We start from the raw sequence: 18,984 nt of genomic DNA, 5'->3' as shown, positions 1-18,984 counted from the left end.
TTTCGAATTTGCTCGTGCGCCCACACACTCACGCCGCGCGCGCCGCATCCTCAAGTGACCCCCGGCCGCTTCCTGCTCTCCCCTGATTGGCGGAAGTACAGTGACGCGACCTGTCTGACGTCACCACCTGCCTGCTGCAGTCAGCCAATACCAACTCGCTGGCACGGTTCAAAAATATGCGCCCCCCCCCTGTTGCCTTCCGGGAAAACGTAGGCGCATACCCCATTGGCTGTTCTCAATAAGGCTGTGAGTCACTAGAAGCCATAACTACTGAGGGAAATACCCAATAGCCCTTATCGGACAGGCACCAGCAGCTGCTTGACTGCACCAGCGGCGGAAAACGTTAAAATCAGAAACGGATCATTGGCTTCGGAGCAAAATATATGAATTACACTAGAATTTCTGGAGATTAAACTACTGACGTCCCTATCCCGGTACTCTCGGTTTCTATGGAAACGTAGGTCACCACTCATTGGTTAGATTTGGGAAAGGCTCCTGCTACGGCATTGGCTGGACTTGCATTCTAGGCGTGGTTATTCACCCCGCCCCCTGTGCCTAGTAGTAGTGGGTGGGGACAATGTATATGTGGGCGGGGACGGTGTGTGCACTGAATGGGAATGAGCTGCAGTGGGCGTGGCCCCAGCCATGGTGGGAGTTCGGCCCAGCAACTACTATTGCCCCACACAGAGACCCGAGCCCTGCACCAGGCGGCCGCCCCGCACCTCTGCTCGCTCATCTACCTCACTTACCTGCCGGGATGAAAGGAGGCGGTGAGTGTGACCCAACTAGCAATGTCATGGGCATCATGTGGGGATCTGCGTTATTTATACTGGTCAGTGGCCACTGGTAGCCGTGGCAGGGACGTTATAGGGGTGCAGAGCGCAGCACACAACCTGGGGCCCTCCAGCTACAGGAGAACTACAAGTCACAGCATGGCAAGCAAGCCTCTGGCTGCCACAGCATCCTGACTCTTGCAGTCTCATACACAGTAGCTGGCGGGCAACAGGTTGTCAGCTACTGACACGTGTATGTATATCCAGCAGCTGAGTCCAATATTCAGATAAGTGTTTAAGTCCCATGGGGGGGGGTGTGTGTAATATATATATATTTTTTTTTATTTATTTCTGTAGTTTTGCTGTGTATCTGGGCATTGAACTGAGTGGAGATGTGTGTGTGTGTGTGTGTATATTATGAACAAGGCAGTGGGTTAATATTTGGACTAAGTCTGTGCTTTAGAGCCATCTCCATCTTCTATAAAAGTCATGTGCTGGAATTTTGGTGTTTCAATGAAGCCCAGTGTGCCTGTACTCAGCACTAATCTCTGCCCTCCTGCTGAGCTGCTCTCTCTGCTGCCCCAATGATCAGCTACTTCCTGCCCTCTCTGGAATTTAAATCTCCCTCCAAAGTTCCCTAAGAGTTGGTTTGGAGGAGGTGCAGACTCTGTAGTATGTGAAATACTCTAATATGGTCAGTTAATTAGTTGTATCTAAGATATTTGACTGTATTAATTGTGACTTTATTGACCCATGTTATTACACATCCCATTCCTGTCTGGATTGTCTTTTCCACACCCTGGGTTGGGATAATTCGTTCATCTCTAATCCAGTGCACTGCAATATTTTCCTGCATTTATTTCCTGCAACTGAGAAAATATATATATCTATCCCCTTCCCTCTTTGTAATTGCTGATCACTTATACACCTTTAGGGTGTGTAGTAACTGTTGCACAAAGTATCATTGTGTTTCCATATCTTTGTATGTGTCTGTGTGTAATAATACACAAAACAATGGTCTAAATGAGATGAACACTAAGCAATTTACTTACACTGTATTGTCTCCCAGCACATTGTCTCACAGTATCTGTGTATTGTCTAAGTGGATGTAAAATAGTGCTTTTCTATTTGTTTCAATAGAGCAGAAGTTTACATCCCTCTTACAATCTTTAGCTGACCTGTGGACTAATTAATTTGTGAATGTGCTGTGGGGCGGGTGGGTGAGGTTTGAAAATCAACTTGTGGCAGCCAGTAGCTAGCCATGGGTGGAAGGGGCGGGCTCAATAGTGGCTGATCAGTCTTCCTCTCCTGGAATGCCCTGAAGGGTTAAACTGATCTAATCCACGATTTCTCAATCTGTTTTACCATGTACCCCCTAATATCTTTACATGTATCCAAAGTACCCCTCATGGGAATACAAACATTTCACTTATTTAAAAGTCAGAGGTATTAATGCAAAAACATTATATGGTAGAAATCAGAAATGACCATTCAGTGGATGGAAGATATTTAATTACTTTGCAAATATGCAAATACCTGATTACGCTGTTTCTGTCTGTTTACCAGACAAGCTCCTTTTTATTTTGATAGAAACAGCATTCATCAATTTAATGGCAAGGATACACACTTGATTCATTTCTTTATATAGATGTGTCCTCATATACTGAGTGCCTTTGCACCATATGGCGTGACTGAGATGTTCCAAGAGGAGTAGCTTATCGTATCTTTCTTTTAACTTATAGGGTCTATGTATCAAGCAGTGGAAAGTGTGGAGAAATTGCCCCTAGCAACCAATTAGCTCCTACCTATTATTTATAGAAGGTGATTGATAAATGCTACTTCAAAGTTGTTGGGTTTGTTCAATGCTTGATACATAGACCCCCTATGTGTCTTAAGGTACACTACCCGATTAAACAGAGCGATTGAACGATAACGTTATCGTTCAATTGGGCACAAATCGGGCAGCTTAATGTCAAAAACGACCAGTGATGTACGCTCCCGCTGTTTGTTTTTGGCATCTGTCATCGCCTCACATGCTGGTCAATCTGCCAATAACGACAGGGATTGGCCATGTTCAGGGATGAGGGAGGGTTCAATGTCGTAATCGTGCAGTCATTTCATAGTCTGCTAGTGGATGTGCCCCTTTAGTCCCAATACAGACGCGATGAAAAGCCGCTAACTGTACTCGAGACGCTAAGTTGTGACTTTAACCTCAAAGGAATTGCTATAACACGTACAAAGTTGCAGATGAAGTATAATGACACGTAGCATGAGAGATCCTGCTGGTATTTACGGTTTCATACGCACGCGAATGTACAAGTGCCGCGAGCCCCAGTGGTCAGTGTACACCAGCAATGCAATTTTGACGTTTTAATGTGAATAAGACAGACATTAAGAGCCAGACGGGACCTGGCGCGTTGAGAGGCTATTTGGTGCGACTTGAGCTGCAGTGTATGAGGTCACATCTGTATATTTATCACTTATCTATTTTGCGTGACTACAGACCTCAGATATTTTTAGACATGCCCATAACTCATGTTCCCATTTATGTATACCTTATGATGGGTACCATGACTATGATCTTTCCAACCTCTTATTAGGCCCCTCTGCATGGTTACCTTGGTATTTTCATTGCAGAATGCCCATAAGCAGTGTCTGTGGTTCTAGTGAAGTAGCGACACTACTGTAGTGTTCGCTCTAGCTCCGGCGGGAGGCAGGGTGCCGGAGCTAGAGAGGGCACTAAAGCGTGTGAACCCGAAAAGGGGGCGTGTCTATAAGACGCATCCCCTTTTCGTCACTCTTGGGGGCGTGCCCGGTACTTACGGACACATCGGGCAGCACCCAAGCGCTGCTGATGGATAGAATAGATGCTGGAGGCATGTGCCCAGCATCTATTCACCGGCGGTGACCGGATCACCGCACATTTCCCTACCCGCGGGACACTACGACCCGCAGGTGAAGACGGCACCCGCAGGCTGTCTTAGCAGTGCACGGTGAAGGCAGGGCGCTTTTTGACCTCCAGTAGGAGGGCGGGGGGCTTCGCCCCACTAAAACCTGCCTAGCGGGAACGCTATACTGTACACCTAACATAACACACGCTATAATAGCATGACCATATAATCCCATGTCACAGGTAGGCTCTCTTATACGTTGCCGATCCGACGGATTGGTATGATTTTGGCTGCTCTATCGTACCGTGTATGGGAATAATATCGGACAGCGTGCACCCCCAGATCTTACTGCAGGTTCAGTTGATCAGGGGATGCGATGTGCGATCCCATGCAGCGCTGTGGGGGAGGGGGGGAGCCAGCATAACGGGCGGTCAGCCACCCGATTGCACCTTGGACTCGATTCATTTAGACGCAAATTGAGTAGCGCCGGGAATGAGCTCCCGGAGCTATTCAATTCAGCGCGCTGCTAAGCCTAACTTAAAGGATTTCTTCTCGCATCCCTCCTGGGAGGCGAGCAGCATTCCGACAAAAGTACAGGCGCAATGCTGTTTTCTGCCCTTAGCGTGGCGGAAACAGCATCGCATTGGGAAGTTTTAGTCGGGGAATGCCTGTTCTCGTGACTAAACACCCTGTTTAAGGCACGAGGGATGGGAGAACGGGCATTCCCCGACCTAACAGCGCACAGAATTCAATAGTTCCGGGAGCTCATTCCTGGCACTATTCAATTCGCGTTCAATTTAATCGAACCCCTTGTGTGGGGACTGCCCGATATGGCGAACGTCAGATCCCCGTCGCATCGCACGGTAACGTGTATGGCCAGTTTAAGCTCTACATAATTGTGTGTGTCTCATGCATGTATTTAATCAACTTACAGACAGGATGGCTGGTCAGTTTAGGGGGAAAATAACAGTCACTTAACATCTTCTGTTATTCTGATTGGCATGTACAAATTCAACCTGTACGTGTCTGGGCAAATGTTAGGTCTCAGGCTGTTGCTACTTGACAGCAGAGTATGCTGGAACCTTTAGTTCAACAGCAACCAGATGCATCCTGCCTCTGTATGCTGACTTACTATACTATATAAAGAGGAAGTTCCCAAACTACAGTTTTTCACATACAAGGGAAGCCCCCAATCACATATGTTATTTTTTCATTATTGCTTGAAGATCTTTTAAGATGTCAAAGGGATTGGCCATTAGCAGGCTCAAAAGCCACATGTAAACGAATATCCTTTTTAAACAGAGGCATGTAACTGACAACATATGGCTTTGACAATTGATCCAGTCGGTCTGAGGTTTTCACTGTCAATCTGTTTCCAGCAGTACAATAGAACCGGGATGTATGAATGATCCGTGGTACTAGAAACAGAAGAGGTGGCTTTTATATTTGATTACTAAGCGTCATCAGAAGCCTGTACAGAACTGTGGGTGTAGATCCCTAAACACACTAATGATGGGCTTGCTGCTGCTGTGTGTATTGGAGCGTGATTTGATTTACGAACGGCTTCATAAATCCTTCTTTATTTTTTTTTTATAATACATGACTTAAATTTGGGGATATTATTTTAATCTAAGCTTTTCAAGGGTCGTTGCCAAGCTATTGCTTATTATATGTTGCACAGACGCAAACGTTACCTACTGTATGCGCATTAGTATAATTCTGATTGCGCTTCTGTCTCTGGTAAATGCACGAGGCAGAATAAAATGCAGCTGTCAAAGAGGATGGGGAAAAAAGATCTAACATTATGGGTGATAGCATTATAATGCATTTGGAAATGTTGATGCATAGGGACAGGTCCACATTAATGGTTGCGCTATAGTAACTCATGAGGCTGCAATAATAATTCAGCACATGGTTTTGAGCAGCATTGGAGGGACCAGGGCAGTGGGTGCTATAAAGTCGTTTGGAGAGAAGTGAGGAAACAGCGCAGTGAGAGTGAATATTATGTTATGAAGGCAGGGATGAATCTAAATTAACTATAGGATTTAACCTTCGCCTGTGGAATTTATGAGTTCACGTTCTTACAGAGTGCACACACCAGTTCTAGCCCATAGCAACTAATCAGATTCTTGCTCTCACTAATCTAGTACATTCTATAAAATGAGTTATAATCTGATTGGTTACCTAACGCAACACCTTTCCATGTCCTCTGTAGAGGTTTGTTACATTCCCAACCCCCCTTCCCCACTAGATTCTTCTGTCCTGCTGTTTGACAATGAGTTAAATGGATGTTTCCCTATAGATTGTAAGCTTGCGAGCAGGGCCTTCCTACCTATATATCTGTCTGTTATTACCCAGTTTTGTTCTATTAATGCTTACAATTGTAAAGCGCAACGGAATATGCTGCGCTATATAAGAAACTGTTAATAAATAAAATAAATGTTTCACACGGGGATATATATATTATAAACTATGAGGCTGACTAGGACATAGAACAGCTGTTAAAGTAACTTTTTATATACATTTATTAAGTAAAGCATTTATTTGTGCCAAGCCTGACCTCCTACTCTTTCTTCACCTTACAGTCCTGCACTGCCGCTGCTCCAAATGTTTTGCTGCCCCTCCTAGGCGGCGGGTGAAAAGACGTCCGCCGCTTCTGACGCTGCTCAGCCTCCCAGAGGATGTCCTCCTTTATATCCTCGAGTGCCTGCCCGCAGTGGACATCCTCTCCATGAGAAATGTAAGTGTGTGCTTTATATTACTCTTGTATTACCTATCAAGTCCCTGGATGTTGGACTATAGAGTGCCTTTATTATCTCTGCTCCAGGTTCATCCTCACCTCAGGTCTCTGGTGGATACTCATAGCAGTGTTTGGGCCCGTGCATGCTTCCAGGATGTCTGGCCGTCTCCTGACAACTTGAATCTCTTTGAAAGGTAACATTCTTCTGTTGGTTTTCTGTGACCTCCCTGTTAAACACAGATCCTTCTCTCTTCTCTCATATCTTTTTATTTGCGTGTTAATAAACAATGATCATTTATTTCCCTAATTCCATCAGGGCAGCAGAATGTGGGAACTTCGAAGCCTGTGTGAAGCTGGGAATTGCATACTTGTATAACGAGGGCTGTAAGTGTCTGTTTTGTTCCTCTAACTACCCTTTCTGTAACGTGTCTCTGTAATGCTCTATTGCATTATATTATTTTAGAACATCTGTCAAACTCCAGATATCCTGTTGTTCTAGTGTTCATTCTAGGTCCAGGGCACGGTGCCAGACAGTAAAAAGGGCTCATGCTGAAAAGGGGGTGTGGTCACAAGAAAAGGGTTGTATCCTTAAGACGCGCCCCCTTTTCATCACTTTTGGGGGCATGCCCAGCACTTATGGACATGTTAGGCTGCCCCAAGCTCTCCCCTCACTGTGAATAGATTGTGTTCAAAGACAGTGAGCGCTGCCTGCAACTCAAATCCCCAGCCCCCCCCCACGGGTCACTGGTCCGCAGGCGGGCAGGGCGTTCCAGCAGGACGCCGCCGTAAGGGCAGGGCATATTTTGCAGTTTTGAAATTTGGACAGGGTGCGGCCACCTTCTAAGACAGCCAATCGGGAACACACTATTGAGTAAATTATAAAATCCATCATGCCTGCTTTATGGCCCTTTTCTCCTTAGGCGTGTTCTCTTGTAATATGTTCTAGCATATGGCAAGTAAACGTGACTAAGACCATGTTTAAATTAGCCCTGCACCCTGAGACACCATAATAATTGAATGTTCTCTTAAATCATGCTTTGTTTTTTTTAAGTGTCCATGTCGGATGATGGCCGGGCTGAGGTTAATGGACTAAAGGCCTCCCGTTTCTTTAGCCTGACTGAAAGGCTGAACTCCGGTGCTGACCCCTTTGTCTGGCTGTTTATTCGCCCACCTTGGTCTACCTCTGGAAGCTGCTGCAAGGCGGTCGTGTTTGACAGCCTGAAGGAGGACTGCCAGGGTGACCGTAGAGAAGAAGGGGTAACGGGGGTGAGTTACGTTCTTGAAATGACCATGCTGGTGTTTCTATTGCATGGATATATTTACCTTATGACAGTCAGGTGGGGTCCCCCACTGTTGTATTGCATCGTTCTGTAATTAGCCAGCCTCTGCTTCAGCTGCCGCTCATTGAACGAAGATAACTGTAAAATGGTTTCTGTGTTGCCCGATATGGGATAATAGCTGAGTTTGGAATAAAAAAATGTCCTTGGCCAATGGCATCAACCTTCTTTCTGGGGATTTACAAATCTCTTATTTACGGAGGGATAACTTGCCTACCTGCTATATTGTGGGGTGGAGGGGAGCTCTAATTAGGATGAGCTGTGTTTTCCAGAGGTGGAGATACCATTATACAACACTACTCTCTATGTATGGGTGAGACAGCTAGAGAGGGTTTAATATTTAGTGGATGGCTTTTTCAGTTCTACCTGCGAATAGCAGCCTCTATAAAGATGGTAAATAATGTAAACTAAAAATGTCTGAATGTTTTCATTTATTTAGAGAAATTCTGCATCTTTATTCTCCTTTTGAAATCAGTCACTTTTGGAGACGCAGTTATATAAAAAAAACAAAAAAAAACGAAGCTCTAGAGAGCAATAAGTACTGTCCTGTCATTGTCTTTATATTCCCTTCTGTGCTGTTCTTTTACAATTGTACTCGCGTGTCTGCAGTAATTAACATTTCTTCTTGTGTTATATACAGGCTCTCCGGGGATCAATACAGTATTGTTTGGCGAAAGTTTTAAACTTGTTTGAGGTAAGAATTTACAGTATATTTCATAATTCTGGAGGGGTGTGAGTGCCGCGGCTAGGGGGGCAAGTGCCCCGGGTGCCAGGGAGACAGGGGTCCTGGGTGGCTGCAGGTGTTGATTTGGAGCAGCCCGCAACAGCAGTCAGCCCTTGAGACACACAGCGTCACCATCATTCTGATGTGGTGCCGGTCGCAAGATTATCAGCAGCGGCTGCCAGTCCGCGAGCTAAAATTGGCTCGCGACCGTCGCCACTTTAGAATGATTGCAGGGCTGTGGACGTCTGCCTGCCAGTGCAGCTCCAAATCAACACCTGCTGATGCAGGCACACAGGCAAGGTAAGAGGCTGCTGGAGGTGGAGGGGTATAATGTGTAAGGGGCATTACTGTGTCACGAAACTACACACCTTTTCGGGAGCACGCGAAAGGGGGGGGGGGCCACCAAATTACTGTCTTGCCCTGGGTGACAAAAATCCTAATTTCGGCTCTGGGGTGTGTACACAGAAACACAAAGATTTGGTACACACAAGTAGAATTCAAATGAATTATGGAGTCCAAGTTTTGCAATGCTCTCTGTACAGGTGAGATGGCGTTAGTACAACATAAACAAAGAAGATGGACAAATATAGCATTTCTGTTCTTATTCATCCATCTATAATGAAACATAGCGTGGCTCCTAGTGCAGACATTGTGTTCACTAGCAACCAGTGACAGAGGCACTTAAGCCATTTTATAGGCCTAGCCAATATTTGAGAGAATGTAGCGTGGCACTGGCCATGGGGTAAATGTGTTCACTAAAAAAAAAATAATGTAACCTTGTGACTGGTACATGTTTATTCCCAGCCTGTTTGGAGATGGGCTGTGATGAGCTACGTTACAATGTGCCTGGCGCTAAACATTAATCTTGCTCCCAGCGATGAGTCCTCCTATGCACTGCATTATAAGATACTGCGCTGTTTCAGCAGTCTGAGATGTTCTCCATATTTTCCATTTATCCCTGTGACTTCATTACCAGTGTTTCACTAAGAGCATCCATCTCAGACTGCTGCTATAGGCGTGTTATATCTGTGTGCATAGGGAGTCTCCTGCCCCAGAGCATGAGGTCTAGTATGAAAAGCTGCCCATTTATGCAGTATAATCAGTTTAACTTTCCATTAGGACTCATTTACCTGCACTGTGTACTATGCTGGAACGTACTAATTGGTAAAAACATATTTAACTAACCTCCAGTACAAACTGCCACCGGGTAGCAAATCTGTGTGTGGCGTTGCATATATGCACTTGATAAGGCAAAGCAAACACCTACCACATAGTGTGATCCATCATCTATAACCTCTTTACCCTATGTGCTGTCTTGCAGGATGAGGACAGGAAGAGAGAGGCGCTCAGAATGCTGGAGGCTTCGGCCTCTCAGGGCTGCCTGCACAGCTCCTACCTCTTGTGGGAATCCAAGCAAAAAACTGCAGTGAGTGGAACCTCTGACTCTGTAGATCAACTAAATGTATTACTATAGTATTGGTTCTAATGGCACGGCCCGTGGAGTTATTAGCTGTCCCTGATCACATTGTGGTCGGACACAGCATTCTAATCCCAATTTTTCATTCTTATTTTCCTTTCTAGGTAACTGACCCTGGAAGATATTTACAGAGCCTCAGGCAGTTGCGGGATTATGCAGTACGCGGTTGTTGGGATGCGCAGGTGAGCTCCGCTAGTGCTGTATCCCAAGACATCTTATTTTAAACTTAAAATGTATCTTGTGCAATTAATGTTTAAAATAAAGGGTCCCTTTAGTTGGGGGAGGATGCCTGCCAATAAAAAGTCTACATGGTCTTGTTTCCACCACAGATCATGGCCTAACAATATCTCCTGTTAGAGCTTGTAATCTAATGAGCGGGACCCTCTCGTCTTGCCTGCTCCTACCTCATCCTTTCGTGTATTCTTGTTTTTTGCTTATTCCATGTTCTCAACAACACTTGGAGCCTGGTTTTGTCTTTTTAAATTATTGACTCTTTTAAAAATGCAGGCTGACTTTCCGTAATCGCACCCGTGCCCGCATCTCCACGGCTATTACATAAAATTCTTGTTATAACTTATTACACTTTATGTGCACTTTTAGGCTTTATGAACGTTCAATACATTGTTTATTGGTCTCAGGCAAATAGAAGGGTAGGCGGGGAGACTACACCCTCTGGTAATGTCAGACGGGGGGGGGCATATTTACTAAAGTGCGGGTTTTTAGAAGTGGAGCTGTTGCCCATAGCAACCAATCAGATTCTAGCTATTATCTTCTCGAAGCGGCTAGATAAATGTTAAGTAGAATCTGATTGGTTGCTATGGGCAACAGCTCCACTTCTATAAACACGCACTTTAGTAAATTTGCCCTTTGGAGTGTGGCGCCGCACTGTGACATCATAGCCCAGCGCCCAACTCCCAGCCATTCACTGACATGGAGGAGCAGCAGCCTCTGCTGAAGCTGCAGGCTGCTGGCCCTCCATATCAGTGGCCATCTCTGTGCCACTTAGTTGTAGGTGCCCCCTAAACCATGGCACCCAATGCATCCGCCAAGGTGAGCCTAATGATCGTGCCGGTCTTGTCTCTACCGCGTCATAATATGCTCTACTTCCCCACTGTAAGACGCTGAATATTTTTGTGGCACTGTACAAATAAGAATATAGGGCCTGATTCAGTGGTGGTCGCTACTTGTGCCGCTGCTGCATCTTTTTATACAGCGGCTGTGTAAAATTATGCAAGTAAACAGACACCCACTGCCGACTTCTCTGATCCGCTGCTGCTTCCGAAGCCGCAGCATTAAATGAACTGTCCAAGGTCAGGATAAAGCCGTTGGCTTTGACATGTCCCCTTTTTCTGGAACGCTCCCTGCCCCCAAGCGCCAGCAGCATGTTGATCATACTGCAGCTTTTGGAGCACTGTGACCTACGTTGCAGGACCAAATCTGCGCATACCCAGTACGGCTCCTGTGCAGATCATTAAACATCCAAGATTTACATAAATATCGCATTTACGGAAGTCTGAATAAGGCCCACAGCTCACTTTTAGATATTAGTCACCACTTTCACTGGTTGACGGCACATTGCTGTTACTGGTTTGTATTTATTTCCACTCCTGTGCTATAACTGCTGCTATTGATTTGCCCGCCTCACGCGTGCACTGTCCTATCTTACTGGGTCTTTGCACATAAGGGTAAATGTTACATTCTGTTCTCCTCTTATAGATTTCCCTGGCGAAGTCCTGTGGGCAAAAGAATCAGCTGGGGCAAGAACTGCGGACGACCTCTGACCTTGTCTCTCAAGTCTTTCAGTCATCTCTCCCTATTAACAAGGCCAGCATCTTCACCAAGCAGAAAGGCATGAATGACACTATGCGGTGAGTGCAGTAGTACGGCCAAGCCGGATTTGCTAATGACATTGCTTGGGGCACATTAGTGGGCTTATAAATGGGGTCTTGTGAGAGGGAAGAGGGGCGTCTTCTCTTATATTAAAAGAAGAAAACAAAAAAAAATTGAGGAACATATATCATTGAACAGCGGTTATTGCTCCTTCACGGATTTGTATGTTCTCAATGTTTCTGTAAATATATATATATTTTTTTAATGCAATACATTTTTATTGATTTTGAAAACAAAACATAATACAATAATAAAAAATGGCATATATAGCACAGCAGATGTGAATAAACAAACACAGTATATATTAGCATAAGACCTTTTACACAAGCGACTGACATATCAAAAACAGGATATACTATACATCATAGTCTTCATCATATATGTAAAGAATATGTAGAGCCCGAAGGTGCCTTTCAGGCTCATATATCCGGATACATACATACAAAGAAACTAGCCACTTTTCTATTTGACACTCTATAATGTTACATATGCAATCAATATATCTAAGAGAAAAAAAAGGGGGCAAACTCCCAGATCTGGCCGGATATCAAAACTACACACACAAATAAAATAAATTAAAAGAGAAAAAACCCAAAACAACCCACCCTGTATAACCTAACCCCAACCTAGATATACCTGGATCCCTAATTCCCTTCCCCATTCTACACTAACTACCTAATCCCCCCCCCCCCCCCCCTCCGTCCACAGAAATACAAGATAACAGAAACCCATATATCTGATGAGAGCAATAGACTAATGACCCTAAGATAGGTTCTGCCCATCTCTCCCACATTTTAAAGGAATGGTGTTTCTTCCATATAAAGTATATAACATTATACTTATGTACATGAAAACCAAATAAGCAAAGTAATTAAGTAATTCAAACAACTGGATGATGATAAACAAAATTAAAATATCTAAAGACCTTAGAACAAAATATTAGGTTTCAAAATATTAATTTTAATCTGGCCAGGCCTCAGCCTCTTGTAAAATTATAGAAATAGTCCCGTCTCCATCTCCCCAAGGACACACTATGGAGCATGGAAGCAATGAGTTCTGTAAACTTTCTGCAATCGAAGAGTAAATAAAAAGGGTCATGAAGTACTTTAAGGATAAGTCCCGGAACTTTAACTTGTATGTTGGAAGTGGGGAACGTATCTCTGTACGAACCTCATCAAGTTTGAGACATCCATAAGCTGAGAGGGCATCACAATCAGGTTAACACAGACCTCGGACAGGATACATCCAAATGTTGCACTGTTGCAGGAGACATGCGGACAGCAGCTGCAGAACTCAGACACGATCATCACATCCTCAAGCTTGGTAAGCAGCCCCAGAGTAAGGGCATTAATAGCCTGGATAATTTGCTGCATAGAGCCAGCCATCTTTGAGGTACATAGCCACCGGTATAATAGTCACTGCAAGGCAGGATAACCTGAGCAGCAGCCGGGAGGGAAATCAGTGGCAAGATGATGGCAGCTAACACACCAACAGAGCTTACCAGCACACAGCCACAAGGAGATCGACAGCTGGGAGGCAGCAGGTATAAAGGAGGAATCCTCAGATGACCGCTGAAGCCAGGAACAAAAGGGCAGATCAGCCGCCGCAGCAGAGATATTGGTGTGCAGGGAGACTCGCAGCCACCGCCCAAGAAGACAAGATGTCGGACGTCCACTTCCAATACTCCTCAACTGATACAAATAAGAACCGGCAGGAGACACACACCGGATCCTGCAGGATGCAGTCAGGCACCAGGATAGAGTCCACAGGCACGTATAATAGGAGACAGCCCCAGGAGCCGGAGACAGGAAAAGCAGGCCCCAGTGAGAGAGGACCTGGCCCCTGCAAACTCCTGGAAATAAACTGGGAGACACTGCATGCAAACTTCCGCCTCGGAGCCCAGTTAGTCTAGAAAAGGCAACCTACTGGAATATCCAGTTTGGGGGAGAAACAACCAGGAAAAACAGGATAATTGGATATATGCAGGAGAGCTGGCAAAATGCTTCCTTCTCCTAGCTACTCCAGGCCACGCCCTCTTCTGTGAAGTTTTTTAAATAGTCCAACATCATACTGGTATTTAGTGCTAGCGGTAGAGAATTTATACACTAAGGGGGAGATCTATCAAAGCTTGGAGAGAAAGTACCAACTAATCAACTCCTAACTGTAATTTCTACTTCAGGGTCCACAGGGTTGACCTTGGGGTATAGCTGGATCTGGATCCATGGGCACCACGCAGTTAAAGCTTTAGCTGCTTCCAGGATGCACTTGGGTCCGCCCTCCTCTATACCCCGCCCCCGAGCCACAGCACCTCAGTTTGAGTTGGTGCCCGGCCAGAGTCGGGTCACCTGCGCAGGGGGGCTGCAGGAGCAGTCCCCAAAAGCTTTCTATTTAAAAAAAAAAAAAAGAGCCTGTTAGATTTTTTTTGAAACAGAGGCTCTCTAGTGTGGCAGCGACCGGCTGTCTATGCAGACGCCCACGCTGCCGCTCTATTTCCCCGCTGGCGCTGCGACGCCAGTACTGCACTGGGGATCGCGACGTTCTAGCCGGGCTCTGGGTCCCTCCCTGGACTGCTGCCGGAGTCGCCGGGGATAAGGTAAGCCGCGAGTCGCCGATTAGCGGTGGCTCGCGGGTATTGCCTGCACATGCAGTCCTTTGCCCCTGGTCCTAGGGGACAGACCGGGGGCCGCTAGCGGTGGCGGCGGGCTCCCCCTCTAAGGAGGAATATCCAGTGGGACCACTAGACCACCAGGGATATATTGGCAAGCGGGAAGCCGGCAAGCCCTGGGGTTAATAGGCTATCCAGGGGAGGAAGCCTTCCCTGTCTTGCGGCTCCTCCCCTCAGCTCAGCGCGCCTTTCAGCACGCAGTCTGGCGTCGCTGAGCTGCAGACTCTTCGGCCACTCCTCCTCTGAGGTCTCTGGTGGCCATTTTCTCTGTGGCAACGCAGATCTCAGGGAGCACGCGGACCGGTCCCCCTGTGTACCTCTCCTCCGATTTAAGGACAGCGTACACAGCACTATAGCCCTCCCAGACACTGAATCTGGGCAGGTTGATTGTGGTGAAAAGGTGCAGTGAGTATATCTTCTCTGCATGGTATGTGACTCTTGCTAGTGCTGCCTGTCTGTGCTTATTTTCCGCTTACTGTCAGCTTATAGCTGTCCCTTTACTTCTCCTACAAGCCCTACAGGTGTGTGGGGGAGGGGCGTTTCTACAGACCTCACCTATATAAATCACGTATTTGTGAGGTTCGTCACATACAGTTGTTTGCTACGCAGTGCCATATTGTGGGCTGTTGTTCAGCACGCCGGTGAGTGCGTTTTCTTCTGCCCTGTTGCCAGATATATTTTTTGGCTATATAATATATTCTGTCATGTCAGACGAGGAGGTTGAGCGCTCAGTGGCTCCGGTGTTGGCCTCCTGCGGACGCTGTTCTGCAGGAGTGGATAGGGAGGATTTGTCACAGGATGGCCTGTGTAGTCGGTGCCAGGTGGCTCCTGGCCCATCCAGACCTTCTCTGACGCAGGAACCACCGTGGGCGATGTTTTCTCAAGTGCTGGTGTCTATTGCGGTCCATCTGTCGGCCCCGACTGCTCTCCCTACTAGGGCGTTACCCCAGCCGACCATCTCCCATTCCCCGGGTGTCCCGCAGTTGTTGCGGAGTCCTCCTGGGTCTCAGTCTGTGGGTCCAGATACGGGGTTGCCTATGTATATACAGGCTTCCCCTGTGCCGCAGCAGCCTGCGGTACCTTTTCAGGCCCCTATGGCGACTCCTCCACCCTGGGTGGATGTGCTCTCCAACTCCGTGCAAAATTTGGCGGCCGCATCCTCGGCTTTTCAGTCAATGTTGCAGACTGACATGCCTTCTAGGGTTTCAAAACGCCCACTCATGGCGCGGGCGGCTCAGGTATCGGACTCAGAGGGTTCCTCAAATGATGGGGAGGTCCCTGATGACACTGACTCGGACGCCTCCAGGAAATGGATACCAAGTTGTCCATTAATGTGTGAGCACTGGTTAGGGCGGTGCGTGCCATTCTTCTTATAGAGGATGAGGCACCGGCTCCTAAGTCGAAGTATCCTAGTCTCAAAAAAACTAAGGTGGCTTCTGCGGTGTTTCCCCTGTCGGATCAGTTGACGGATCATATGGCGGTAGCTTGGCAGGCGCCCAGTAAGAGATTTCTTCCTCAGAAGCGGTTGGCTTCTAATTATCCCTTCCCTGAGGCACATTGTATAAGATGGGAAACTCCATCGGCGGTGGATTCCCATGTCACCCGTTTAACTCGGGGCGCTACCTTATTACCGTCTATATCCTCGCTGAAGGATCCCACGGACAGGAAAGTTGAGACTTGCTTAAAGTCTATTTACTCCCTCTCCGGGGCGGTGGCCCGACCGTCCATGGCCATCTCCTGGGTGGCCAAGGCCATTGAGGGGTGGGCCAATGCATTGGATGATACCTTCCCGGACGACGCTCCGGATGTCCAGAGGGCGTTGTTGGGTCAGATGAGGGACGCTGCTTCTTACATTGGGGAAGCCTCTTTAGATGCTAGTTTGCTGACTTCGCGGGTATCGACTGCAGTGGTGTCTGCCCGCCGATCTTTATGGTTGCGGTCCTGGAGAGCGGACTCTGATTCAAAGAAAGGCCTGGAGGCCTTACCTTTCAATGGGGAATTACTATTTGGTCCGGACTTGGACAAAATAGTGGATACCCTGGCTAAATCCAAGTCTGCTTTCCTCCCTTCGGCGGCACTGCCTGCTAAGGTTCGGAGTTCGGCTTTTCGTTCCTTTCGGGTTCAGGGTAAGGCAAAAGGTCAGTCCTTCCCGAGACAGTCGGCAAGTAAGACTGCCTCTAAACCCAAGAAGCAAGCCTGGAGTGCTCGGCGCCCTTCTTTCAAGCAGGAAGATAAACCTGCGGCCTGATGGGACGGGCCTCCCTCTGGGGGACCTCAGAGTGGGAGGCCGACTTCTTCGATTTGCCCAGTGCTGGCACAATACCACCACGGATGCCTGGGTTCGAGAAGTGGTCTCCCAGGGGTACGCCCTGTCTTTTCGGCACAGACCACCCCACCAGTTTTTCTGCACGAGTCCTTCTCAGGACAAGACCAAGGCGTTACAGATTCAGGAGGCTATAGAGTCCTTGCTGAAAGCAGGGGTCATTGTTCCCGTTCCTCAATCACAACGAGGGACGGGGTATTATTCGTCTCTGTTTCTGGTGCAGAAACCCAATGGTTCTCATCGCCCTATCCTCAACTTGAAGTCTCTGAACAAATTCCTCAGAGTTCCCAAGTTCAGGATGGAAACGTTACGTTCCATCATTCTGGCGATGGAACCGGGGGATTACATGGTGTCCCTGGATATCCAGGACGTCTACCTCCATGTTCCGATAGCACCAGCGGTATCTGAGGTTCGCTATCCTTCAACACCACTATCAGTCCCGGGCGCTACCCTTTGGTCTCTCCACGGCACCGAGGGTGTTCACGAAGATTATGGCGGTCATGGCCGCACATCTTCGGAACCAGAATGTACGGCTGGTGACGTATCTGGACGACCTCCTGTTGCTGGCGAGCTCCCCGGAGGTACTGTTTAACATCTTCACCTGACGATCGCTTGACTGCAAGCACACGGGTGGTTGATAAATTGGAAAAAGTCCTCCCTGATTCCATCACAGCGGATGGTTCATTTGGGAGCCCTGCTGGTTTCGCGTCAGCAAACGATCTTCCTGACTCCGGAGAAGGTCGCCTCCCTACAGCTGCGGATACGCAGTTGCCTGAGCAGTTGCCGCCTGTCGGTCCATTCGGCTATGAGAGTTTTGGGGTCCATTGTGTCGACATTCTACATGGAATTGCCCGGTTCCATTCCCGGCCCTTGCAGGGGCTGATTCTATCGGAATGGAACGGGTTACCTCACCGGATCCGCTCTCAGGTGCTGGTGTTGTCTCCGGACGTTCGGCAATCTTTGGCTTGGTGGCTTCAGACAGCTCATCTGGTCGAGGGGCGCCCCTTTTGGATCCTGGACTGGGTCCTGCTCACGACTGATGCCAGTCTCCGGGGTTGGGGGGCAGTGACCGGCTCATTGTCTCTCCAGGGTCGTTGGTCTGCGGAAGAAGCACTTCTTCCCATCAACATCCTGGAACTGCGGGCAGTATACAGGGCCCTGCAGTCGTCCGGCCCCGCTCTTCACGGAAGGGCGGTACAGGTGCAGTCCGACAACGCCACCACGGTGGCGTATATCAACCACCAAGGAGGAACTCTCAGTCGGGCAGCGATGTCGGAGGTGTCTCGCATCCTGACTTGGGTGGAGGGTCACATTCCAGCGATCTTGGCGGTCTTCATCCCCGGAGTCCTCAATTGGGAAGAGGACTTCCTCAGCCGTCACGACGTGCATCCCGGGGAATGGTCGCTTCACCCAGAGGTGTTTCAGCTACTCGTGGACAGGTGGGGACTGCCGAAGCTGGACTTGATGGCCTTCCGTCACAATCACAAGTTGCCCGTTTACGGGTCAAGGACAAGAGACGCAGGCGCAAGTCTGGTGGATGCGCTGTCGGCGAAATGGACGTTTCACCTGGCGTATCTGTTTCCTCCGATATCCCTACTTCCTCGGGTTCTGCGGAAATCAAGCAGGACGGCGGCACGCTCGTGCTGGTGGCTCCGGCGTGGCCCAGACGTCCTTGGTACTCCGGTCCTCTCCATCGACGCTCCGTACCTTCTTCCTCAGCGTCGGGACCTGTTTACCCGGATCTGGGTCGGCTGTCTTTGACGGCGTGGCTCTTGAGACAGCCGTCTTGAGGTCTCGGGGCTTCTCCAGTTCGGTTATTGCTTCACAGGGTTTATCACAGGGTGTGGCACACTTACTTTCAGTGGTGTGAGTCCAGACATTATGATCCTCAGGTGTTCCGAGTTTCTAGGATCTTGGAATTTCTTCAATCAGGATTGGACCTCGGCTTACGCCTTGCATCTCTGAAGGTTCATGTGTCCGCCTTGTCCGTGTGGTTTCAACGGCGGATTGCAATACTGCCGGATGTTCACACCTTTTTCCAAGGTGTTCTCAGGATCCAGCCTCCCTTTGTGCCTCCTGTGGCTCCTTGGGACTTGGCGGTGGTTCTACGGGTCCTGCAGTGTCCTCCGTTTGAGCCTCTTGAGTCGGTGGAGCTCAAGTGGCT

General features: G+C 47.9%; 1 protein-coding gene across 2 annotated transcripts in view; it reads left to right on the top strand.

Moving 5' to 3' along the window:
• The first annotated feature begins 562 nt into the window (after window positions 1-562).
• The window catches only part of CCNF (cyclin F), a 32,349-nt gene continuing 13,927 nt past the window's right edge, over window positions 563-18,984 (top strand). For both annotated transcript variants that reach the window (XM_088451907.1, XM_088451906.1), the window contains exons 1-9: window positions 563-770; window positions 6,250-6,404; window positions 6,492-6,598; window positions 6,721-6,788; window positions 7,456-7,670; window positions 8,382-8,435; window positions 9,787-9,891; window positions 10,047-10,124; window positions 11,659-11,810. In XM_088451907.1, the coding sequence (XP_088308033.1) occupies window positions 578-770; window positions 6,250-6,404; window positions 6,492-6,598; window positions 6,721-6,788; window positions 7,456-7,670; window positions 8,382-8,435; window positions 9,787-9,891; window positions 10,047-10,124; window positions 11,659-11,810 (1,127 nt within the window). In that variant the 5' untranslated portion in view covers window positions 563-577. The remainder of the gene's footprint in view (window positions 771-6,249; window positions 6,405-6,491; window positions 6,599-6,720; window positions 6,789-7,455; window positions 7,671-8,381; window positions 8,436-9,786; window positions 9,892-10,046; window positions 10,125-11,658; window positions 11,811-18,984) is intronic.

Source organism: Taudactylus pleione, unplaced genomic scaffold (assembly GCF_031769625.1).
Source record: "Taudactylus pleione unplaced genomic scaffold, aTauple2 ptg000032l, whole genome shotgun sequence".
Lineage (NCBI taxonomy): Eukaryota > Metazoa > Chordata > Amphibia > Anura > Myobatrachidae > Taudactylus > Taudactylus pleione.
This window is presented reverse-complemented; position numbering and strand designations above follow the sequence as displayed.